The 27,551-nt window shown below is 37.3% G+C and overlaps 1 protein-coding gene across 1 annotated transcript; it reads left to right on the top strand.

Moving 5' to 3' along the window:
• Nucleotides 1–16,468: 16,468 nt before the first annotated feature.
• Nucleotides 16,469–19,307, top strand: LOC143618961 (phenylalanine ammonia-lyase-like). Its single transcript, XM_077091018.1, has 2 exons — nucleotides 16,469–16,940; nucleotides 17,471–19,307. The coding sequence occupies exons 1-2, from the start codon at nucleotides 16,552–16,554 to the stop codon at nucleotides 19,218–19,220; spliced, it is 2,139 nt and encodes a 712-aa protein (XP_076947133.1). The 5' UTR covers nucleotides 16,469–16,551; the 3' UTR covers nucleotides 19,221–19,307.
• Nucleotides 19,308–27,551: the final 8,244 nt, after the last annotated feature.

Raw genomic sequence — 27,551 nt, 5'->3', positions numbered from 1 at the left:
GTTGTTGTTGGGAAGGTTGTTGATAGTTTTCGGACGGTTGAAAAGGTTGTGGATAATAAGGTTGTTGTTGGGAAGGTTGGTTTGTGTCGGGTTCGTCTTGTAAGTGAAATCTCGTCGGTTCGCCAAGATTTTGTCGAACCTTTGGTCGGGTTTGGGTTTTCTTTGAACCCGACCCACGTTTCTTAGAACCCTCCATTTGATATATTAAAAATGGTGTGTGTAGTAGAAGATTTTGAGTTGGATTTGTGTATGTTTTGAAGATATATTTATATAGGTAAAATATGGTTTTTTTTTAATTATTTCCCAAGTCCTCCTCATCCAAACGGTCATCTCCCAACGGCTAGATTCTTGGTTTTCACCCCATCGCACGCGTGATGGCCATCACGAAAAGCTCCTCCATCAAGCTTGATAAGGGAGTGGCGGCGGTATTGATGAACCCATCACGCGTGATGGGTGCTCCATCACGCGGTGCTCCGGGTCCTCTAAATTTAACTAGTATCTTATTTGAATGATTCATTGATCTTAAAAAAAAACAAACACAGAAAAACAAACATATCAATAATTTGTGGGTACCTTCCTACCGGGTATCGCATTATTGCCATTTATGTATTTTGATGTAAATTGATATAAAAATATGAAGTAAACATGTTTGTCATGTGGCAAAATATAAATGCATTTTTTAGAATATTTATGACATGTAAGAAGCCAACATATAATTTATTAATATTATTTTAGTCACATTTTCATCGTTCCGTAACTCTTGTCTTGATGTAAAACGTGACCCAACAATATGTACTTTTCATAAAACGAAGGAATCTATCTATTATCTGTTGGTTAAGTGGTAAATTATTTTGTCACGTGACTTGTTAATTTATAGCCATTCTCATGTTTTTTCCCCCTAAAACCCATCAACCCATATATAAAGCATGCGGATAACCCGGATCCTAACCCGCATTGTGTTCTTCGACCAGTTATACTCCGACCAAGTTTGTTTCTTCCTTTGTGTTTCTCATGTTGCCACCCACCCTATGGTTCTAGGGCTTTATTATAGTTGATCGATGATCTTTTATCCTTTGATTAATATGTTCTCTATTGATGTGAGATGTTCTCTACATTCTTGATTTTTTATATTGTTTTGAGTTGTTAGTTTCGTAGATTCCAATTTTTATTTTATTTTACTTTTTGGGTTGGATTAGTTTGTTTGAGAAATACAATTACCTTGATCTTATAATTAGTATCGCAAATTGATGATTGTTTTGTGTAATCGTACCAAAAACCATATCAAAATTAAACTTCGAAGAATTAGGTTTGAAATCAAATGTACATGTCCACCATGTGTTTGTGTGTGGTCTACATGTTTGGTTTGAATTTGATTTTGATGTATGCATTTACTTTAATGTATTAGTTATATAATTATCTTTTGATGCGAGATGTGCTCTACATTCATGTTTTATATATTATTTTGGTTTGTTAGTTTCGTAGATTCCTACTTTGTTTGTTTGAGAAAATGCAATGACCAGGATTATATAATTAGCATCGTAAACTAATGATTGTTTTGTGTAATCGTACCAAAAACCGTATCAATTGTCCACCATGTGTTTGTTTGTGGTGTATGTTCGGTTTGAATTTGATTGTGATGTATACTTTACTTTGTAGGGTGCAGTTGAGAATTGCTACTTCTGGTTGATATGAGTTCTGGGTCTAAGATGAAGAATGGGGTTAGGTTTGGTATTTTACAATACTATTGGTATTAAATTTGTCTATTTTACATACATTATAGATATAATCACAATAAGACTTGGTCCAAATCTTAAAAGCATTATTAACATTACCTTATAACAATAAAACGGTAATTTTATTGGACATTATTTAATTAGTATAATTTAGAAGTTTGGGTTATACCGACCTTTGCATCAGATAAAACACTAGATTTATACTAATATTGATATTAAGTGTTCGTCAATTCGAGTCGTGTATTTAATGACTGAAATACTTTATTAATATTTCTTTAGTCACATTTCAATCGTTCCGTAACTCTTGTCTTGATGTAAAATGTGACCCAACAATCTGCACTTTTCATAAATGGAATCTCTCTCTTATTTGTTCACATGACATGTTAATTTCTAGCCCTTCTCATGATTTTTTTTCACCTAAACCCATTAACCCATATATAAAGCATGCGGATGACCCGGATCCTAACCCGCATTTTGTTCTTCGACCGGTTATACTCCGACCAAGTTTGTTTCTTCCTTTGTGTTTCTCATGTTCCCGCCAGCACCCTATGGTTCTAGGGCTTTATTAGAGTTGATCGATGATCTTTTATCCTTTGATTAATATGTTCCATATTGATGTGAGATTTCTCTACATTCTAGATTTTATATATTGTTTTGGTTTTTGTTAGTTTCGTAGATTCCTATTTTTTTTTTTACTTTTCATGTTGGATTTTGTTTGTTTGAGAAAATGCAGTTACCAGGAACTTATAATTAGCATCGTAAATTGATGATTGTATTGTGTATCGTAGCAAAAACCATATCAATTTTGAATTTCAAAAGAATTAGGTTTGAAATCAAATGTACATGTCTACTATGTGTTTGTGTGTGGTGTGCATGTTCGGTTTGAATTTGATTTTGATGTATGTGTTTACATTAATGTATTAGTTATATAATTATTTGTTGATTAATCTGTTCTCTATTGATGTGAGATGTTCTTCACATTCTTGATTTTATATATTGTTTTGGTTTGTTAGTTTCGTTGATTCCTATTTTTTTCTTACTTTTCGGGCGGTATTTTGTTTGTTTGAGAAAATGCTCTTACTAGGATCTAATGATTAGCATCGTAAATTGATGACCGTTTTGTGTAATCATACCAAAAACCATATCAAATTAGATTTAGAAATAATTAGGTATGAAATCAAATGTACATGTCCACCATGAGTTTGTGTGTGGTCTACATGTTTGGTTTGAATTTGATTTTGATGTATACTTTTACTTTAAAGTATTAGTTATACTAGCAGAAGTGCTCGTGCGTTGCTGCGGGTCGCGTAAATCACCCCTCATATTAGTTTGTCGTGTTTGGTGTGGTGTGTAATGAGTTATCAATGCAGGATTATTACATCATGTGCATGTTGTTTGTTGGATGTTTTGTATACATATATATTGGATACATCGTGTGTATGAAATATTTGTTAATAAAGAAGGTTTATGAGTTTTGTGATTTTTAATCAACATCAAGGATTGAATGTGTGTTAATTGGTAAGTAGTTAGTGTAACACCCCGACCAAAGGCGGATTATACATCGGGGCGCCACATATTGTTTCATTACTCGTGACACTATTGGGTGTCAATATTTAATAAATATATTCATTCACGCATGCGCAACGTATACATAAGATATAAATAAACCAACATAAATCAATATATTATAAATCAAAATATTCGAACAGCAATAACTTGTCTTGATACATTTTAATCTAGGTCCAAAAGTAAAAACGTCCTATGTGTCCACAATCTCCAAAACAGCTACTGCAAACCTGAACATGTGTTAAAATAAACGTCAAACACTTGCGTGTTGGTGAGAAATCAAGTTTAATACAATACATAGATAACAATAAATCTGCGCGCAACATGTGTATGTCTGGGTTTCAACAAGGGTGTAATCAGATCGGGACCAACTCTAAGAGACAAGACTGCCAGTGCTCACAATTGAGCTCACAAACAAGACTAACTGTGCAAGTGTAACAAAAGAGAAAATCATAAACGATAGTTCTCCCGTGTTCATCTAATGGTACCATGAAAACTGCGGAATAGACCGACAAGACGGTTAATGATCCACACATACAAATAACAGCCAAGTCTACGTCCTCAACACATGGGATACTGCGCGACTAAAGTTCATAAACAGGTTTAAGACTCTAAGTTTGTATGAACACATGAACATCCCAAAACATTAAAAGCAAAAAGGGATTAGGTACGAGATTACTCACTTGATAAACGATGCGGTGTAAGATAAAGCAAGAACCAACTTTAAACAAGCACAAGTTAACCTATAAATAAGATTATTGTTTTAACGATCGGTTTTAAGTCTTGATTACAAGTTAGCATAATTAATAAGTTATTATATATAATATATTACCGGAAAACAGGGCAGAGGAGAGGAGAAAACGGAGGCAGAGAGGGAGGCGGCAGAGAGAGCAAGGAGGAGGTCAGGAGAGAGTAAGTGTTTTGTGTGTGTAGTGTTAGGAAAAATAATACTATTATTTATAGAGAAACCCTAGGAGACATAAATCCAGAAAAAAAGGGAAAAGATTCCAAGACAAACAGAACAAGACAAAACAAAAGATAACAAAAGATATCAAAAGATATGGCAGCTGCAGGGGGCAAGATAAAGCTGACAGGGAACAGTAAAAAGGCATGGGCGGTTCAGATAAAGGTACTGGTCAAGCATGGCAAAAGCAGATCTCAAAAGATAATGTCAGTCACTTTTTCTACCAACCAATGGGGTTGGTACGCATGCTGCGCCGAAAGTAACTATTCAGACATTAGATAGGTTAGGTCAACAGCTCAGAAGAAAAGACATTACAAAAGCAAACGGCTAGAATAAACAGAAGACTAGACTAAAGGGTCAAGCGCGAGAAGGCTGAGTGCGCGAGCGCGAAGGCTGGCACAACAAACCTTAGCGTGCTGCGGGAAGAATCACAAATCCTTAGCGCGCTGCGTGAAGAACCTGGAATTCTAAGCGCATCGCGGGAAGAACATACATTCTTAGCGCATTGCGGGAAGAACATGCATTCTTAGCGCGCTGCGAGAAGAGTTCTCTTCACGCATCGCAGGAACAAGATGTCTTCACGCAGGCTTCCATGTAAGGAGTCTGGCGCGTGGAGCTGCAGACATCCTTATGCGGGAAGAACCAAAGGACAAGCAAAGAGTTGAAAGAGGGAAACAAGGCGTAAGGGCGGGACGGCGACAAGAGGGAAAAGAAGGCGGAAAGAGAGAAGGAAGAGGCGGGAAGGAAATATATATTATTATTAAAAATAAGTAAAATATACTTATAAATAAATACTAAATCACAAAAGAAAGAGATCGGATAAGAGAAACGGGTACCTGGGTCGGGTCGGATCGGGGCAGATGTCACAGTCTCCCCTACTTTAAGAAATTTCGTCCCGAAATTTATCTCGAAGTAGGTTGCGCAGAGAACAGGTGCGGGTACTTAATCTTCATTTGATCTTCCCTTTCCCATGTAAACTCGGCTCCGCGCTTGGACTCCCAACGAACTTTCACGATAGGGATACGACTGCGCTTGGTTTGCTTTACCTCGCGATCCATAATCTCAACAGGCTTCTCAACGAAATGCATAGTTTCATCAACTTGAACTTCATCAAGTGGAATGTGAAGGTTCTCGTCAGCTAAACACTTCTTGAGATTGGATACATGGAACGTTGGATGCACATTACTGAGCGCGGGCGGCAGGTCAAGTCTGTAGGCTACTTTTCCCACACGCGCGAGAATCTTAAATGGACCAACATAACGAGGAGCAAGCTTACCTTTCTTCCCAAAGCGGACAACACCTTTCCAAGGCAACACTTTGAGGAGAACAAGATCACCAACTTGAAATTCGAGAGGCTTTCGCCTACGATCTGCGTAACTCTTCTGTCGGCTCCTGGCAGTCAGCAGATGATCACGGATCTTGGCGATTTTATCAGTTGTCTCTTGAACAAGTTCGGGTCCTGTGATTTGAGTTTCACCCACTTCGCTCCAACAAATCGGGGAGCGGCACTTACGACCGTAAAGTGCTTCAAATGGGGCCATACCAATACTGGAATGATAGCTGTTATTATAAGAGAACTCGATCAAAGGCAGGTGCGAATCCCAATTACCTCCAAAATCAAGAACACAAGATCGGAGCATATCCTCAAGAGTTTGAATAGTTCGCTCAGACTGACCGTCAGTCTGAGGATGATATGCCGTACTCATGTCCAAGCGAGTTCCTAGCGCAAATTGGAGAGATTTCCAAAAGCGAGATATAAAACGGCCATCGCGATCGGATATGATGCTCAAAGGAGTACCATGGCGGCAGACAATTTCCTTGACATAAAGCTGCGCGAGTTGCTCAACACGGTAGTTTTCACGAATGGGCAGGAAGTGAGCAGACTTAGTCAATCGATCCACTATTACCCAAATGCTATCATGTTTGCTTGCTGTCAAAGGTAACTTGGTAATAAAGTCCATCGCTACACATTCCCATTTCCACGTAGGAATTTCTGGTTGTTCGAGCAAACCAGATGGGCGTTGGTGTTCAGCTTTCACTTTAGAACAAGTCAGACATCTAGCTACGAACACAGCAATATCCTTTTTCATACCGGGCCACCAATAAGTAATGCGCAAATCCTTGTACATCTTATCAGCGCCAGGATGAATAGAATACCGAGATTTGTGCGCTTCACTCAGGATATCTGCGCGAAGATTCTCATCAAAGGGAATCCAGATGCGATTAAGATAACAGAGAATTCCACTCAGATTAGGGACAAAGTGCGCTTCCGCGCCACACGCTAACTCGGCGCGAAGGTTACCATTACTGATGGATGCGCGCTGCGCGTCACGAATACGCGATTCAAGGTTGCTTTGAATCGGCGCGAAGTGAAGCTGGGTGCGCGGCAAGATACAGTTAAGCTGACAGGGTTTTCGGCTGAGCGCATCGGCTACCACATTAGCCTTACCAGGATGATACCGGATCTCACAATCGTAATCGCTGATGAGTTCGTTCCATCGGCGTTGCCTCATGTTAAGTTCCTTTTGATCAAAGATATGCTGAAGGCTTTTATGGTCAGTGTAGAGGATACACTTAGTACCATAAAGGTAGTGTCTCCAGATCTTCAAGGCAAAAACAACTGCACCTAGTTCGAGGTCGTGAGTTGTATAATTCTTTTCATGAACCTTGAGTTGCCTTGATGCGTAAGCGATAACCTTGCCTCGTTGCATAAGAACACAACCGAGACCTTGGTTGGATGCATCGCAATACACGACAAAATCATCATTACCCTCAGGTAGCGCAAGAACAGGAGCTTCACACAACAAACGCTTGAGCGTTAGAAAGGCTTCTTCTTGCTTCGAGCCCCAAATATACGGTTTACCTTTGTGCGTTAGAGCTGTTAAAGGCAAAGCGATCTTCGAGAAGTTCGAAATGAATCGCCGGTAGTAACCAGCTAAGCCCAGAAAGGAACGGATCTCAGAAGGAGAGGATGGCGTAATCCAGTTCTTGATTGCTTCAATCTTGGATGGGTCGACATGAATACCCATCTTGTTTACAACGTGGCCAAGAAACTGTACTTCATCAGACCAGAATTCACACTTGGAAAGCTTAGCATAGAGCTGCTCGGTTCGGAGCTTTTGCAATACCAATCGGAGATGTTGCTCATGCTCGGCCTTGGTCTTAGAATACACCAGAACATCATCGATAAACACAATCACGAATTTATCCAAGAAAGGCCTACACACCCGATTCATTAGATCCATGAAAACGGCGGGTGCGTTGGTTAAACCGAAGGACATGACCAAGAATTCAAAATGGCCATAACGAGTTCGAAAAGCAGTCTTCGGAACATCTTCATCGCGGATGCGCAACTGGTGATAGCCAGAGCGGAGATCAATCTTCGAGAAACAAGAGGCACCTTGGAGTTGATCAAAGAGGTCGTCAATACGCGGTAAGGGATACCGGTTTTTAATGGTGAGTTTGTTCAACTCGCGGTAATCAATACACATGCGAAACGATCCATCTTTCTTTTTAACGAACAACACCGGAGCACCCCAGGGCGAAGAGCTAGGGCGAATGAATCCTTTAGCAGTCAACTCTTGAAGTTGGCTTGCCAATTCTTGCATCTCAGCGGGTGCAAGACGGTAAGGAGATTTAGCAACGGGGGAAGCACCAGGGACAAGATCAATACGGAACTCGACTTCACGAGCGGGAGGGATACCAGGAAGATCATCAGGAAAAACTTCAGGAAAATCACGCACAACAGGGATATCGCGAAGCTTCTTTTCTTCAGCAGGTTTAACCACATGGGCTAGAAATGCAATACACTTCTTCCGCATGAGTCTTTGGGCTTCGGCGCAAGACATAAGTTTAAGACCGCGGGAGGGTTTTTCGCCGTAAATGTGAAGATCACCATTTTCTCGAGGAATGCGAATCAACTTCTTGGCGCAAATAACTTCGGCGCGATTCTTTGAGAGCCAGTCCATACCAATAATAACATCAAAGCTTCCAAGAGGCATGGGGATGAGGTCAATCAGAAAATCGTTTTCGTTAAGGTTAAGCGTGCAATCTTTAATCACCGAGTTAATTAAAACAGTTTCACCGTTAGCCAATTCAACTGAAAAATCTTCTTTTAAATCGTTGCGCGGTCGCGCAAGCTTCTGCTCGAAGGCGCGAGAGATAAAACTTCGATCGGCGCCAGTATCAAAAAGTACAGAAGCATAAAATCCGTTAAGTAAAAATGTACCATTAACTACGTCATTATTCGCTTGCGCTTGGTGCGCGGTTATGTTAAAAGCTCGTCCACGCGTCACTTGGTTTGAAATCTGGTTCACCGGATTCGCTTGTGTGATTTGCACTTGTAGTCTCGGGCACGCGTTCCGGAAATGACTGGGATCACCGCAGTTAAAGCACGATCTGGGTCGTGGGTTTTGGTAGATTGATTGTGGGTTCTGCGGGTAGACTGGTGGTGTTGGCGCAATTGGATTGGCGGGAAGGACTCTACAGTTCTCAGCAGTGTGACCAGTACGGCCACATCGGTTACAAAGTCGACACGGGGTTTGGGTTGGGTGGTGAAATCTACAGGTTGGGCAAAACGGATGGTTTCCTGTGTAAGGTTTCTTAGTTGGCGGGGCAGGGAGTGCTGGATTGGTTAGGGCATAGTTGTGAACTACAGGGGGAGTTGGGTAAGCTGACAGAGGGTTAGGCGCGTAAACTGGGGGTTGGTATGCGGGTTGCTGGACAATGGGCGGGTTGGTAAGCGCATAGGCCTTGCGCCTGCGCTTGAGGTTGTTACGGTTTGAGGGTTCAGGTTTGGTTTCTGTTGGTTCAGGGACAGTCTTGGTGAGTTTGGTCTTTTCTGTTCCCCGCAGGAACAGGGTTCCTGCTCTGACATGGTTGTCGCTGAGCACAGCGGCCAATTCGATGGCGTCAGAGAGGGTAACTGGGTTTCTGGCCCACACAGAATCTTGAATTTCCATGGGGAGACCCCCAAGGAATTTCTCGATTGCTCGGCGTGAAGGGGTAACAAGGTGAGGGACAAGCAGGCTTAGTTCATGGAAGCGCGTCGCGTACTCGCGCGCTTCACCGCTGTATTGCTTAAGACTCCAAAATTCTTCCTCCAGGCGCTTAACTTCGTTGGGAGGGCAGAATTCTCGCGTCAGAATTTCCTTGAATTCCTCCCATGTCATGCTAGAAGCAGCTTCTGCGCCACGCGCATGAGCTACTCCATTCCACCATGTAAGCGCTCTAGATTCCAGGACACTGGAAGCATACAGGGTTCGTCTGTCTGAGGGGCATTGGGTATGAAGGAAAGTGTTTTCTATTTTCTCAAGCCACTGGAGCATCACGGTGGCTCCTTCAAGACCTGTGAACTTTGGAGGGTTACCCGCGTTAAAGGACTTAATGTTATAACTCGAGGTGTTGTTTTGGCTCAAGGCTTGGGCTATCGCGGCGGCCATTTCCTGGGAACGTTGCTGTCTACGCATGCGCGAGGCTTCTCTTCTCTGAAATCGGCGAGATAGCGGAGGCATTCTATAAAAGTTTTAATTTTGGTTAATGTCTTAGCGCAAAGTATAATCTTATAAAGCTTGGTTTCACGGAGTCAGTTACAGTCAAGAGTTAAAGTAAAATAAATGATCCTAAATGCAGACTTAATAAAGGTAACAAATTCGAATCAAGAATCGACAATTCATGTATCACCATGACTTTCCGAATTCCCAATTTAAAATATACGAGCAAACGAGTATTGGAGATTGACGATTCATGTATCACCATGACTTTTCAATCCTCAATATAAAACATACAAGAAAATGAGTATTGGAGGTTGACAATTCATGTATCACCATGACTTTTCAAGTCTCCAACCTCAGAACATAATCGTAAATGGAAATTGAAAATCAACTATTCATGTATCACCATGACTTTTCGGATCTTCAAATCCCAACAAACGAATAGGCAAGAAAAATCAATAAAAATCGAAATTCAGCAAAAATCGAAATATCGCGAAATAAAACATAAAATCATATACCGCGCAAGCGCGAGCATATTCATAAATAACGAGTAATTAACAATAAGCGCGCAAACATGAGATTTCTCTCATGCGCGAGAATGGACTCTTAGGTATTCTAGGCCGTTACGTCTAACCACCTATCCTAAAGTCAACGAGCTCTGATACCAATCTCTGTAACACCCCGACCAAAGGCGGATTATACATCGGGGCGCCACATATTGTTTCATTACTCGTGACACTATTGGGTGTCAATATTTAATAAATATATTCATTCACGCATGCGCAACGTATACATAAGATATAAATAAACCAACATAAATCAATATATTATAAATCAAAATATTCGAACAGCAATAACTTGTCTTGATACATTTTAATCTAGGTCCAAAAGTAAAAACGTCCTATGTGTCCACAATCTCCAAAACAGCTACTGCAAACCTGAACATGTGTTAAAATAAACGTCAAACACTTGCGTGTTGGTGAGAAATCAAGTTTAATACAATACATAGATAACAATAAATCTGCGCGCAACATGTGTATGTCTGGGTTTCAACAAGGGTGTAATCAGATCGGGACCAACTCTAAGAGACAAGACTGCCAGTGCTCACAATTGAGCTCACAAACAAGACTAACTGTGCAAGTGTAACAAAAGAGAAAATCATAAACGATAGTTCTCCCGTGTTCATCTAATGGTACCATGAAAACTGCGGAATAGACCGACAAGACGGTTAATGATCCACACATACAAATAACAGCCAAGTCTACGTCCTCAACACATGGGATACTGCGCGACTAAAGTTCATAAACAGGTTTAAGACTCTAAGTTTGTATGAACACATGAACATCCCAAAACATTAAAAGCAAAAAGGGATTAGGTACGAGATTACTCACTTGATAAACGATGCGGTGTAAGATAAAGCAAGAACCAACTTTAAACAAGCACAAGTTAACCTATAAATAAGATTATTGTTTTAACGATCGGTTTTAAGTCTTGATTACAAGTTAGCATAATTAATAAGTTATTATATATAATATATTACCGGAAAACAGGGCAGAGGAGAGGAGAAAACGGAGGCAGAGAGGGAGGCGGCAGAGAGAGCAAGGAGGAGGTCAGGAGAGAGTAAGTGTTTTGTGTGTGTAGTGTTAGGAAAAATAATACTATTATTTATAGAGAAACCCTAGGAGACATAAATCCAGAAAAAAAGGGAAAAGATTCCAAGACAAACAGAACAAGACAAAACAAAAGATATCAAAAGATATGGCAGCTGCAGGGGGCAAGATAAAGCTGACAGGGAACAGTAAAAAGGCATGGGCGGTTCAGATAAAGGTACTGGTCAAGCATGGCAAAAGCAGATCTCAAAAGATAATGTCAGTCACTTTTTCTACCAACCAATGGGGTTGGTACGCATGCTGCGCCGAAAGTAACTATTCAGACATTAGATAGGTTAGGTCAACAGCTCAGAAGAAAAGACATTACAAAAGCAAACGGCTAGAATAAACAGAAGACTAGACTAAAGGGTCAAGCGCGAGAAGGCTGAGTGCGCGAGCGCGAAGGCTGGCACAACAAACCTTAGCGTGCTGCGGGAAGAATCACAAATCCTTAGCGCGCTGCGTGAAGAACCTGGAATTCTAAGCGCATCGCGGGAAGAACATACATTCTTAGCGCATTGCGGGAAGAACATGCATTCTTAGCGCGCTGCGAGAAGAGTTCTCTTCACGCATCGCAGGAACAAGATGTCTTCACGCAGGCTTCCATGTAAGGAGTCTGGCGCGTGGAGCTGCAGACATCCTTATGCGGGAAGAACCAAAGGACAAGCAAAGAGTTGAAAGAGGGAAACAAGGCGTAAGGGCGGGACGGCGACAAGAGGGAAAAGAAGGCGGAAAGAGAGAAGGAAGAGGCGGGAAGGAAATATATATTATTATTAAAAATAAGTAAAATATACTTATAAATAAATACTAAATCACAAAAGAAAGAGATCGGATAAGAGAAACGGGTACCTGGGTCGGGTCGGATCGGGGCAGATGTCACAGTTAGAGTTGAAATTTAATCAGAAGATGAAAGAAATGCTCAAATTAAAGCCATAAAGTTGTCAGTCAACGAATTGTAGAAACAGTAAAGTGTGACGAAACATGTTATTTCTCCAAGTTGAGGGGAACAATGAATAAAGCAAGTAAACTTAAGAACTCATCTTCATCCCCTCACCATCACACCACCATCGTCTCCCCACCCAACTGGAACAACACCACCACAGATCTCCCCACCCTACCTCCATAGCACATTAGCACCACCACCATACCACCATGATTAAACATTGGATTTTGGTGATTTTGCGGTGGACAGTGGTGGTCAGCTGGATGTTGGTAATGGTGGTGGAGATGTGATTAATTTTTTTTATATCTTTTATTTGCGTCCAACAGGAGAGGAGCCACCACAACACCATTATTAAAAATATTTTTGGTTTATAATAACAATAATAATAATAATAATAATAACAATAATAATAATAATAACTAGGGATGGCAACGGGCCGGGTATCGGTAATCCCATGCCCATACCCGTTTGTAAAACCGTGTCCTATACCCGGCCGATTACCCGTCGGGTATTTGTCGGGTAATTACCCGTCGGGTATCGGACATACCCACGGGTATCGGGTATACCCGTTGGGACTTTCAAGTACATTTTTTTACTCATTATAATTATTTTATACATCTTATTCATACAACAATTATTACAAATTTAAATATAATTCACTCCATATATATAAGCATGACAATAAATAAATAATATCATTATAATTTGTATATAATTTTTTATATATATGCTTCACAACCTATGAAATACAAAGAATTTTTTGGGTATATGGTTCGGGTAAACGGGTATGTGTTTTCGGGTAATCGGGCCGAGTATCATCTAATCCCATACCCGGGCCGTACCCGTGAAAAATTTTAAATCCTAATCCCATACCCAGCCCATACCCATCAGGTTTCGGGTATACCCGTCCCATTTATTTCGGGTATACCCGTCGGGCACATGCTTTTTTGCCATCCCTAATAACAACAAAAACTTCATTTTACTCCATCAACTTGGAGAAAAGTCACATTTTGCTCCAAAACTAAGTTAGTGTCTATTAGGAAAAAAACTTGATAGAGGCCAATATAGTAAAAGTTAGGATTATTAAAATTCAATATTCTTGGTGAAAATGAAATTGTCATTGAATGCACACAACGATAAGTGTTAATTGGTGACTTGATGGAGATTGGGTTTCATTTATTGAATACGAATATAAATTGATGAGTTATTATAATTAATATGAGTTTAAGAGTGGTTAATTTCTTAGAAGGATGGTAAAGGTGTGTTCATATATTTGGTAACCGGAAGTCGTGCTTTGAAGCAGGTGTGAAATAGAGCTACACTACTGTTGGTTATAAGTGCTAAAGTTTTCGTTAATGTTGCATGTTTTAGTAGTTATGAAGTTGATGGTTTCATCATACACGTATGCGATTTTTAATTATAGTACCAAACTTTGCTATAGCAAAATTTAGATTTGGTATAGTTTACGATAAAAAAATTATTTATATAACATCAGCAGGAAAAATAAATTATAAATTGAACACAAAGCTAAAAGAAGGTTCATAAACTTTGTTTATTTCTAAATCTAGTTAATTTGCGATCGGCTCAAGTAAAATACACTATGTTTATTTCCATAAATATGATGATTCTGACTAATATTTGAAACTCGGATATTTAATAAATAGCATATTTTAGAAAGGGAAAAAACATTAAGTTTTTTCATCTTACATATAGTGATATTATTATAATCATATTAAATAATAACCCTAAATAATAATATAATAAAAATCTCAATTTCATAGTTAAAGAATTTAATATAGAAAATTAGCACAATGACAAATTCCCTATTTTGTTCATCCCATTAATAAGTTATACAAGTTAATATTATCCATTAAATTATTTTGCTTAAAGACCTTCAATGTTGCTACACTTGTTAGGTAAATAACACTTTGTATTTGATTCGCAACAAACTTAAATATATTACCAATTTTACGTAAAGAAGGTGATAATGGCATAGCTAGTTACATCTATTAATGTAAACAGGTCATACCGGACTATTTTTATATATATATATATATATCTTTCTATGCATCCCACTATATGATACTATCTTCAACGTATAAATTCCTGTACGGTTGACGTAATTGTTAGTTCAGTTTTAAATAGGTTATGTATTTAATCAAGTATGTATGATTCATAGAAGTGCGATGAATCTAACAAGTGATACAATTCTCCACTTACCATAATTTGATCAAATTCTATATGGGATGGGTTAAAAATAAAGTCTTTTAAAAATAGGAACTCGTATGAAATGTATCGAACATACTCTGATTATACTCAAACATGCGGTATTGGAACCGTCCCGTCGAACTCTACGATATTATATTATAACTGTTTGCATTCCGACCTTTAGCTTGTAGATTTTTGAAATTTTGTTAAAATCATTGTGTATTTTTGTTTATTTTCGTTACCGTATCTTTTTTTTCTCTCTCTCATAATTATGTTATATTATTAATCATTTTGTTATTTTGTTTAACATTATGTTATATTTTACGATTCATTATTTCTTTGTACCATTTTTAAATTTAAGAGACAGTGTAAGATAACCTGGCCATTTTATATACTATAATTTGATCTTTATTTAATTAGTTATACAATTACAGTACATGCAATGGAAATGAGGTTTAGAATAAACTTTTTTTAAGTATCTTTTCACAAGGCTTTGTGCAATAAGCCAATAATTGCTGATTTTTTTATATAATTACATACTTAACTTCATATTATACATTGCTGATGATTCTTTGTGATACGCATATTATTTAATAATTATTTTGTTTTATGCATATGACTTTACTTGGATCTTCATTTAAACAATTTTTAAAAATTGAGTTTATATTAAAATAAATATATTAATTTTAATAAATTTTGTATTAATAACTCGTAAAAGCATTAAGTTTTAGGTTTTCGAAAATTTGGGTATTACATTCATATTATATTTTTGTTATATTTATTGTTATAACATTAATCGTCATTTGTAAAAATTAGCTTATATAATTTGTTATTCGTTAAAGTATACAGGCCTTTTTATTTCGGCTTGAACGAGGTATTTAAATTCTCGGAGACAGTCCTAATCTGATTGTTTGTTGAATGCAAGGGTCACATCTACACCAGATCGATCTTTTATATAACTACAATTCATAGCAAATTTAAGATTGACAACAATTGAGTGAAAATTCAAAACTGGAATGGGTATATGGGAAGATCAAGAATCTCGATGACAAATACCTAAAATTTCTTCATAATTTGCCAACTCAATATTCACAATTTTAATCAAATCAATTAGATACTTTTAAACAAATAAGACAAAATTGGAAATGGATATGTGAAAAATTCAAGAACTATGACAAAGTCTTCTTTTTGATTGCGCATTATTGTGACCGAATTCAAGACCGGATAGGATTTTCAGGTACAGGTTTTTATTTCTAGAGATGGATCCAAAAACAACCCAAACAAAGCACCAATCTATCCAAACTTTGTATCAAGAACAAACAGATGCAAGCAATTGCAAAGAACGGGAGCGATGGAGCAAGTTTGACCGAATCAATACCCATTTTAAATAAGGTTTTATAAAAAAATAACGATAAAATGGTTATTTATTACACCATTAACAATGAATAGTACATATATTATATTATAAAGATATATATTCAATATTTGTAAAGGTATATATAAAATTGACCCGCACAAAAACAAGGCCAAAATTCTTAAATCATGCAATACTAGATTGACCATGACACCATGTATTCCAAAGTAATATTTGTTGTATGTATAACTATGTGGCTGTGTATATATAAAAGTTAAAAAACACTAACAAAAAATGATTAAATTAAGATGGTCAAGCAGACGGCTGTGACAAAATATCCACCGTTGATATGTTCATATAATCAAACGACTGAAATAAAATCTTAAAAAAAAAACCAACCTACCACCTTCCATCCTTGTTCCTTGTCACATTCCCACACCTACCCCTTCCAATAATATTATTATTCACACATAACTACCTCTTCCTATATATAACACACCCTATACCACCCAACCCATTCAGCAATTTCACACATTTAGAGTTTGCATCCACTAGATTGTCTTTTGTTTGTGTCTTTGGTTTCTTTCTTTGTGTCTTAATCTGCTTGATTGTTGATATAATTTAATTTAATTAATTACCACAATGGAGAACGGTAATATTAATATTAATATTAACAACGAGTTTTGCATCAAGAAGGACCCGTTGAACTGGGGAGTGGCGGCCGAGGCATTGACTGGGAGTCATTTAGATGAAGTTAAAAAAATGGTGGCGGAGTTTAGGAAACCGGTGGTGAAGCTTGGTGGAGAGACACTAACTGTGTCCCAGGTGGCTGGGATCGCGGGTTCTAATAATAGCTCCATTGTGAAAGTGGAGCTGTCAGAAGCCGCGAGAGCTGGAGTAAAGGCGAGTAGTGATTGGGTGATGGAGAGTATGAATAAAGGGACGGATAGTTATGGTGTCACGACCGGGTTTGGTGCCACGTCTCATCGTAGGACTAAGGAAGGTGGTGCTCTACAAAAGGAACTCATTAGGTAATCATTTTTTACTTTTTCTTCATTGAATAATATTTTGAAGTTTTTTATTAATTTATAATATTAAATTGAATATTTTTATAAAATGCTAATCACTAGTTGACTAATTTATTTGATGAAAAAAACAATTATACAGTAAAAATGATTTAACTTTTTTAAATTATGTACCTAACAAATCAAATTTTAAATCTAGTTAGCGTGAAGCACGTTAAATTTGAATTTCTGTTAGAAATATGTTGCATATTTTATTGGTCAATTGTAAATCAAAACATGTATCATATTTTGTTACAAAATTTTGACCAGTAAACTACAAATATAATTTTTTTTATATATTTAATATAGTTGTTTTAAGTACAAAATCAGTTTTGCCGTTAAAGTGACTTTTGCTATTAAAATTATATACTTAATCTGATGTAACTTTTATATAAAGTTAAAAAAATCAAAAGTATATTCTAAATTAATATCAATTAATTTTAATGAAAAATGGTGTTAATACCAAATCTAACTAACAAAATGTTATTGGATTACAGATTCTTGAACGCTGGAATATTCGGCAACGGTTTGGAATCAAGCCACATACTCCCGCACTCGGCCACAAGGGCCGCAATGCTGGTGCGGATCAACACCCTCCTCCAGGGTTACTCTGGCATCCGCTTTGAAATCCTCGAAGCCATCACCAAGTTCCTCAACACCAACATCACCCCTTGTTTACCCCTTCGTGGGACCATCACCGCTTCGGGCGACCTGGTCCCATTATCCTACATCGCGGGCCTCCTCACGGGCCGCCCCAACTCCAAAGCGGTCGGCCCCAATGGAGAAACCCTCAATGCGGAACAAGCGTTTGCTCATGCGGGTGTGGAAGGCGGGTTCTTTCAGTTACAGCCTAAAGAAGGGTTAGCGCTTGTTAACGGGACAGCGGTTGGCTCGGGAATGGCTTCCATGGTTTTGTTCGAAGCGAATGTTCTCGCGTTGTTGTCCGAAGTGTTGTCCGCTATTTTCGCGGAAGTTATGCAGGGGAAGCCCGAGTTCACCGACCACTTGACGCATAAACTGAAGCATCACCCGGGTCAAATCGAGGCTGCGGCCATCATGGAATACATTCTCGACGGAAGCGATTACGTTAAAGCCGCGCAAAAGGTTCACGAGATGGACCCGTTGCAAAAACCAAAACAGGACCGATACGCGCTCCGAACCTCGCCACAATGGCTCGGTCCGCAAATCGAAGTCATTCGCTCCGCCACGAAAATGATCGAAAGGGAGATTAACTCGGTTAACGACAACCCGTTGATCGATGTTTCGAGGAACAAAGCCTTGCACGGTGGTAACTTTCAAGGAACCCCGATTGGTGTTTCGATGGATAACACGCGTTTGGCGATTGCGGCGATTGGGAAACTCATGTTTGCGCAGTTTTCCGAGCTTGTGAATGATTTCTACAACAACGGGTTGCCTTCGAATCTTTCGGGTGGGCGTAACCCGAGTTTGGATTACGGGTTTAAAGGCGGAGAGATCGCGATGGCTTCGTACTGCTCCGAGCTTCAGTTTTTAGCTAACCCGGTCACGAACCATGTTCAAAGCGCGGAGCAACACAACCAGGATGTGAACTCTTTGGGTTTGATTTCGGCGCGAAAGACCGCGGAAGCGGTCGAGATATTGAAGCTCATGTCATCGACATACTTGGTCGCGTTATGCCAATCGATCGACTTGAGGCATTTGGAAGAGAACATGAAGTCAACGGTCAAGAACACCGTGAGCCAAGTGGCGAAAAAGGTCCTAACCATGGGGGTCAACGGCGAGCTCCACCCGTCAAGATTCTGCGAAAAGGACTTGCTTCGTGTGGTTGACCGCGAGTATGTTTTCGCCTACATTGACGACCCGTGCCTCGCCACGTACCCGTTGATGCAAAAACTCCGCCAAGTGCTCGTTGATCACGCTTTAAGCAATGGTGAAACCGAGAAGAACCTAAACACGTCGATCTTCCAAAAGATTGCGGCTTTTGAAGACGAGTTGAAGGCCATTTTGCCTAAAGAAGTGGAAAGTGTGCGGGCTGCGTTTGATAATGGTACATTGGCTATACCGAACAGGATAAAGGCGTGTAGGTCGTACCCGTTGTATAGGTTTGTGAGGGAAGGGCTCGCGGGGGTGTACTTGACGGGCGAGAAGGTGAGTTCGCCGGGCGAGGAGTTCGAGAAGGTGTTCACAGCCATATCAAAGGGTCAGATTATTGATCCATTGTTGGAATGTGTTCAAGGCTGGAATGGATCCCCATTGCCAATTTGTTAAGTGTTTGATTTGTGATTTGTTTTTTTTATTAAGATTTAAATTTGTAACAATGTGTAACTGGCGACATTTCAATGAAGTTTATTTAAAACAAAACCTTTTAATAGAACTCTTCTTAAGCTTGTTAAAGTTTAAATAAATATATTTGCACAAGAAAGAATAGAGATTTCTATGTGTTGACTTTGACTATAGAGTTTATCAATACATCTAAAATGCTAGAATGTTAGAATCCTGTTACAAAGTGCTACAGCCCATATCTTTTAAAAAGTTTAATATGAATATAGGTATCGCTTACATGTAATTTCAATCATATTCTATCTTAAAATATCATTTTATATAAAAATTTTAATGTTTTATTATTCAGCTCGTGTAATATATGAATTTTTAAGAAGTTTGATTGATAAACAATTAATAAGTATATAACTACAATAGGCATAATATAGAATATAGTGGTCATTACATACATATCAATAGCCAGTGAGCTGCTGGTGTACTGATAAAGAAAAGATTTGGTATTTCATACGACTCATGTTTGATTTTAGCTCTCATCATTTAGTTTTGGCGGCACCAGGTGATGATTGGATACTAGGCGAGAATGTGACGTTCATTAATTGGATTCTTGAACTGAACGGATCTTACCTCACCGTACTGTCGTACCTTTGGGCGAGTATTCACGTGCCAACCCTTTAGTGAGGGTTTTCCCGAAATTGAAAAACGAGTAGCCCACTCGTCTCGTGATAAGGGGGGAGGGGTGGTGGATGTGATGAAGTTTCTCATCACACCCCACCCAATCAAATGGTGCCACATCACCAACCCTAAATCCATCACATGTAATGGTTTTTTTTACTAGGGGTGGTGGTGTGCTTTGATGGAATTTTTTTAATAAATAAAAATAAAAATAAAACAATATTACATTAAATAAAAAATAAAACGAGAATACATTAAATAAAAACAACTAAATTAAACGACAAAAAAAAAACCTATGGCCCTTCCCATCCCCACTTGTCGCATATCTCGCGTTTGCGTTGAATTTGGATCGATTTAAGGGGTTCCTCAAGATGATCGTGCGGTTGTAGGATGAAAGTTAGATCGGCGTTTTTTTGGTTTTCATTCAAATGGGTGATGTACGTCTCCTCACGTTTCATTTTTAAAATACGAGCCTGTTTCTTTCGCTCCTTCGTCTCGACCATTTCCGCCATCTTAGCCGACTTGTATTCGATGAAGTTTTCGGCCACCACTTCCTTTCCAAGTCTTGACGGTTCCCCACTTTTCTTGTGATTCGGCCGTGTGGGTGTGGGTATGTCTTCGGCGGGATTGTCTTCGGGTTCCTTGTTCAAGTTCATGTTCGACATGTTGCATGACAAGCCGCCGGTAGACGTCGTGTAGTCCCCGAACTCGGAAGTTTTTGATCTTTTTGAACAAGATCCTTTCTTCCTTGGAGCCGTTGGTCCGTTCAAATCGACCAACGGAATCGGTACCCACTTCGCGTGACGTCTCGCAATCTCCCACGCATCCAAGTGGGGAAAATCCTTACATTTGTAAACTAGGACATATTCGCGCAAAGCGTTTTTTATGATAGTCGCCTCTCTTGATTCGCTTTGTGGAGTTCGGGACTACAAAATATTTAGAAAATATATATATATCAAATTGTAAAAATAAAGTACTAGATTATAAAATAAATAAACTAAAATAGTTACCTCTTGGATGTAACAAGCATTAAATTTTGACATTTTTCGATTAAAATCTCCCCACTTGCCAATCATTTGATCCTTGTTTTGTTCGGTTGCGCCGGGAAGTTGCGAGAAATGGTCTTTAATACGTTTCCATAACACTTCTTTTCTTTGTTGGTTTGAGTGTTTTTTTGATTCGGAGCAATGTAAATAAGCCTTGGTCAAGGCGACCTCCTCATTGGCCAACCAACGCCGATTACCTCTTTGATGCGGCTCCTCATCCGCGGATTCATCTTCATCCAAAGTTTGCACTTCGTGACGAAAAGCACTTGCAAATTGATGTATAACCTCGTTATCGTCTAGAGGATCGGCGGACATTTGAGACGGTTGAGATCCAAACATTTGAAAAGCATTATGTGGATAATTTTGGGTAGAAAACGGTGGAATAAAAGGTTGGTTTTGATACGATTGATTTAGGGACGGTTGATAATAACGTTGTTGTTGGGAAGGTTGTTGATAGTTTTCGGACAGTTGAAAAGGTTGTGGATAATAAGGTTGTTGTTGGGAAGGTTGGTTTGTGTCGGGTTCGTCTTGTAAGTGAAATCTCGTCGGTTCGCCAAGATTTTGTCGAACCTTTGGTCGGGTTTGGGTTTTCTTTGAACCCCACCCACGTTTCTTAGAACCCTCCATTTGATATATTAAAAATGGTGTGTGTAGTAGAAGATTTTGAGTTGGATTTGTGTATGTTTTGAAGATATATTTATATAGGTAAAATATGGTTTTTTTTTAATTATTTCCCAAGTCCTCCTCATCCAAACGGTCATCTCCCAACGGCTAGATTCTTGGTTTTCACCCCATCGCACGCGTGATGGCCATCACAAAAAGCTCCTCCATCAAGCTTGATAAGGGAGTGGCGGCGGTATTGATAAACCCATCATGCGTGATGGGTGCTCCATCACACGGTGCTCCGGGTCCTCTAAATTTAACTAGTATCTTATTTGAATGATTAATTGATCTTAAAAAAAAACAAACACAGAAAAACAAACATATCAATAATTTGTGGGTACCTTCCTACCGGGTATCGCATTATTGCCATTTATGTATTTTGATGTAAATTGATATAAAAATATGAAGTAAACATGTTTGTCATGTGGCAAAATATAAATGCATTTTTTAGAATATTTATGACATGTAAGAAGCCAACATATAATTTATTAATATTATTTTAGTCACATTTTCATCGTTCCGTAACTCTTGTCTTGATGTAAAACGTGACCCAACAATATGTACTTTTCATAAAACGAAGGAATCTATCTACTATCTGTTGGTTAAGTGGTAAATTATTTTGTCACGTTACTTGTTAATTTCTAGCCATTCTCATGTTTTTTCCCCCTAAAACCCATCAACCCATATATAAAGCATGCGGATAACCCGGATCCTAACCCGCATTGTGTTCTTCGACCAGTTATACTCCGACCAAGTTTGTTTCTTCCTTTGTGTTTCTCATGTTGCCGCCCACCCTATGGTTCTAGGGCTTTATTATAGTTGATCGATGATCTTTTATCCTTTGATTAATATGTTCTCTATTGATGTGAGATGTTCTCTACATTCTTGATTTTTTATATTGTTTTGAGTTGTTAGTTTCGTAGATTCCAATTTTTATTTTATTTTACTTTTTGGGTTGGATTAGTTTGTTTGAGAAATACAATTACCTTGATCTTATAATTAGTATCGCAAATTGATGATTGTTTTGTGTAATCGTACCAAAAACCATATCAAAATTAAACTTCGAAGAATTAGGTTTGAAATCAAATGTACATGTCCACCATGTGTTTGTGTGTGGTCTTCATGTTTGGTTTGAATTTGATTTTGATGTATGCATTTACTTTAATGTATTAGTTATATAATTATCTTTTGATGCGAGATGTGCTCTACATTCATGTTTTATATATTATTTTGGTTTGTTAGTTTCGTAGATTCCTACTTTGTTTGTTTGAGAAAATGCAATGACCAGGATTATATAATTAGCATCGTAAACTAATGATTGTTTTGTGTAATCGTACCAAAAACCATATCAATTGTCCACCATGTGTTTGTTTGCGGTGTATGTTCGGTTTGAATTTGATTGTGATGTATACTTTACTTTGTAGGGTGCAGTTGAGAATTGCTACTTCTGGTTGATATGAGTTCTGGGTCTAAGATGAAGAATGGGGTTAGGTTTGGTATTTTACAATACTATTGGTATTAAATTTGTCTATTTTACATACATTATAGATATAATCACAATAAGACTTGGTCCAAATCTTAAAAGCATTATTAACATTACCTTATAACAATAAAACGGTAATTTTATTGGACATTATTTAATTAGTATAATTTAGAAGTTTGGGTTATACCGACCTTTGCATCAGATAAAACACTAGATTTATACTAATATTGATATTAAGTGTTCGTCAATTCGAGTCGTGTATTTAATGACTGAAATACTTTATTAATATTTCTTTAGTCACATTTCAATCGTTCCGTAACTCTTGTCTTGATGTAAAATGTGACCCAACAATCTGCACTTTTCATAAATGGAATCTCTCTCTTATTTGTTCACATGACATGTTAATTTCTAGCCCTTCTCATGATTTTTTTTCACCTAAAACCCATTAACCCATATATAAAGCATGCGGATGACCCGGATCCTAACCCGCATTTTGTTCTTCGACCGGTTATACTCCGACCAAGTTTGTTTCTTCCTTTGTGTTTATCATGTTGCCGCCAGCACCCTATGGTTCTAGGGCTTTATTAGAGTTGATCGATGATCTTTTATCCTTTGATTAATATGTTCCATATTGATGTGAGATTTCTCTACATTCTAGATTTTATATATTGTTTTGGTTTTTGTTAGTTTCGTAGATTCCTATTTTTTTTTTTTTACTTTTCATGTTGGATTTTGTTTGTTTGAGAAAATGCAGTTACCAGGATCTTATAATTAGCATCGTAAATTGATGATTGTATTGTGTATCGTAGCAAAAACCATATCAATTTTGAATTTCTAAAGAATTAGGTTTGAAATCAAATGTACATGTCTACTATGTGTTTGTGTGTGGTGTGCATGTTCGGTTTGAATTTGATTTTGATGTATGTGTTTACATTAATGTATTAGTTATATAATTATTTGTTGATTAATCTGTTCTCTATTGATGTGAGATGTTTTTCACATTCTTGATTTTATATATTGTTTTGGTTTGTTAGTTTCGTTGATTCCTATTTTTTTCTTACTTTTCGGGCGGTATTTTGTTTGTTTGAGAAAATGCTCTTACTAGGATCTAATGATTAGCATCGTAAATTGATGACCGTTTTGTGTAATCATACCAAAAACCATATCAAACTAGATTTAGAAATAATTAGGTATGAAATCAAATGTACATGTCCACCATGAGTTTGTGTGTGGTCTACATGTTTGGTTTGAATTTGATTTTGATGTATACTTTTACTTTAAAGTATTAGTTATACTAGCAGAAGTGCTCGTGCGTTGCTGCGGGTCGCGTAAATCACCCCTCATATTGGTTTGTCGTGTTTGGTGTGGTGTGTAATGAGTTATCAATGCAGGATTATTACATCATGTGCATGTTGTTTGTTGGATGTTTTGTATACATATATATTGGATACATCGTGTGTATAAAATATTTGTTAATAAAGTAGGTTTATGAGTTTTGTGATTTTTAATCAACATCAAGGATTGAATGTGTGTTAATTGGTAAGTAGTTAGAGTTGAAATTTAATCAGAAGATGAAAGAAATGCTCAAATTAAAGCCATAAAGTTGTCAGTCAACGAATTGTAAAAACAGTAAAGTGTGACAAAACATGTTATTTCTCCAAGTTGAGGGGAACAATGAATAAAGCAAGTAAACTTAAGAACTCATCTTCATCCCCTCACCATCACACCACCATCGTCTCCCCACCCAACTGGAACAACACCACCACAGATCTCCCCACCCTACCTCCATAGCACATTAGCACCACCACCATACCACCATGATTAAACATTGGATTTTGGTGATTTTGCGGTGGACAGTGGTGGTCAGCTGGATGTTGGTAATGGTGGTGTAGATGTGATTAATTTTTTTTATATCTTTTATTTGCGTCCAACAGGAGAGGAGCCACCACAACACCATTATTAAAAATATTTTTGGTTTATAATAATAATAATAATAATAATAACAATAATAATAATAATAATAACTAGGGATGGCAACGGGCCGTGTATCGGTAATCCCATGCCCATACCCGTTTGTAAAACCGTGTCCTATACCCGGCCGATTACCCGTCGGGTATTTGTCGGGTACTTACCCGTCGGGTATCGGACATACCCACGGGTATCGGGTATACCCGTTGGGACTTTCAAGTACATTTTTTTACTCATTATAATTATTTTATACATCTTATTCATACAACAATTATTACAAATTTAAATATAATTCACTCCATATATATAAGCATGACAATAAATAAATAATATCATTATAATTTGTATATAATTTTTTATATATATGCTTCACAACCTATGAAATACAAAGAATTTTTTGGGTATATGGTTCGGGTAAACGGGTATGTGTTTTCGGGTAATCGGGCCGAGTATCATCTAATCCAATACCCGGGCCGTACCCGTGAAAAATTTTAAATCCTAATCCCATACCCAGCCCATACCCATCAGGTTTCGGGTATACCCGTCCCATTTATTTCGGGTATACCCGTCGGGCACATGCTTTTTTGCCATCCCTAATAACAACAAAAACTTTATTTTACTCCATCAACTTGGAGAAAAGTCACATTTTGCTCCAAAACTAACTGAGTTAGTGTCTGTTAGGAAAAAAACTTGATAGAGGCCAATATGGTAAAAGTTAGGATTATTAAAATTCAATATTCTTGGTGAAAATGAAATTGTCATTGAATGCACACAACGATAAGTGTTAATTGGTGACTTGATGGAGATTGGGTTTCATTTATTGAATACGAATATAAATTGATGAGTTATTATAATTAATATGAGTTTAAGAGTGGTTAATTTCTTAGAAGGATGGTAAAGGTGTGTTCATATATTTGGTAACCGGAAGTCGTGCTTCGAAGCAGGTGTGAAATAGAGCCACACTACTGTTGGTTATAAGTGCTAAAGTTTTCGTTAATGTTGCATGTTTTAGTAGTTATGAAGTTGATGGTTTCATCATACACGTATGCGATTTTTAATTATAGTACCAAACTTTGCTATAGCAAAATTTAGATTTGGTATAGTTTACGATAAAAAAATTATTTATATAACATCAGCAGGAAAAATAAATTATAAATTGAACACAAAGCTAAAAGAAGGTTCACAAACTTTGTTTATTTCTAAATCTAGTTAATTTGCGATCGGCTCAAGTAAAATACACTATGTTTATTTCCATAAATATGATGATTCTGACTAATATTTGAAACTCGGATATTTAATAAATAGCATATTTTAGAAAGGGAAAAAACATTAAGTTTTTTCATCTTACATATAGTGATATTATTATAATCATATTAAATAATAACCCTAAATAATAATATAATAAAAATCTCAATTTCATAGTTAAAGAATTTAATATAGAAAATTAGCACAATGACAAATTCCCTATTTTGTTCATCCCATTAATAAGTTATACAAGTTAATATTATCCATTAAATTATTTTGCTTAAAGACCTTCAATGTTGCTACACTTGTTAGGTAAATAACGCTTTGTATTTGATTCGCAACAAACTTAAATATATTACCAATTTTACGTAAAGAAGGTGATAATGGCATAGCTAGTTACATCTATTGATGTAAACAGGTCATACCGGACTATTATATATATATATATATATATATATATATATATATATATATATATATATATGCATCCCACTATATGATATTATCTTCAACGTATAAATTCCTGTACGGTTGACGTAATTGTTAGCTCAGTTTTAAATAGGTTATGTATTTAATCAAGTATGTATGATTCATAGAAGTGCGATGAATCTAACAAGTGATACATTTCTCCACTTACCATAATTTGATCAAATTCTATATGGGATGGGTTAAAAATAAAGTCTTTTAAAAATAGGAACTCGTATGAAATGTATCGAACATACTCTGATTATACTCAAACATGCGGTATTGGAACCGTCCCGTCGAACTCTACGATATTATATTATAAGTTTTAGCTTTCCGACCTTTAGCTTGTAGATTTTTGAAATTTTGTTAAAATCATTGTGTATTTTTGTTTATTTTCGTTACCGTATCTTTTTTTTCTCTCTCTCATAATTATGTTATATTATTCATCATTGTGTTATTTTGTTTAACATTATGTTATATTTTACGATTCATTATTTCTTTGTACCATTTTTAAATTTAAGAGACACTGTAAGGTAACCTGGCCATTTTATATACTATAATTTGATCTTTATTTAATTAGTTATACAATTACAGTACATGCAATGGAAATGAGGTTTAGAATAAACTTTTTTTAAGTATCTTTTCACAAGGCTTTGTGCAATAAGCCAATAATTGCTGATTTTTTTATATAATTACATACTTAACTTCATATTATACATTGCTGATAATTCTTTGTGATACGCATATTATTTAATAATTATTTTGTTTTATGCATAT

The sequence above is a fragment of the Bidens hawaiensis genome, unplaced genomic scaffold, assembly GCF_021521415.1.
Source record: "Bidens hawaiensis isolate Kalapana, Puna unplaced genomic scaffold, B.hawaiensis_p1.1 tig00002343_1, whole genome shotgun sequence".
Taxonomy (NCBI): Eukaryota; Viridiplantae; Streptophyta; class Magnoliopsida; order Asterales; family Asteraceae; genus Bidens; species Bidens hawaiensis.
Note: the sequence above shows the minus strand (reverse complement) of the source record. Positions and strands in the feature narration are given on the sequence as shown.

What these genes read in the sequence shown, in the direction of transcription:
- LOC143618961 (XM_077091018.1), top strand. Translation starts at nt 16,552, where the DNA reads ATGGAGAACGGTAATATTAATATTAATATTAACAACGAGTTTTGCATC. An exon ending in CTACAAAAGGAACTCATTAG is followed by an intron (nt 16,941 to 17,470) that starts GTAATCATTTTT and finishes ATTGGATTACAG; the next exon opens with ATTCTTGAACGCTGGAATAT.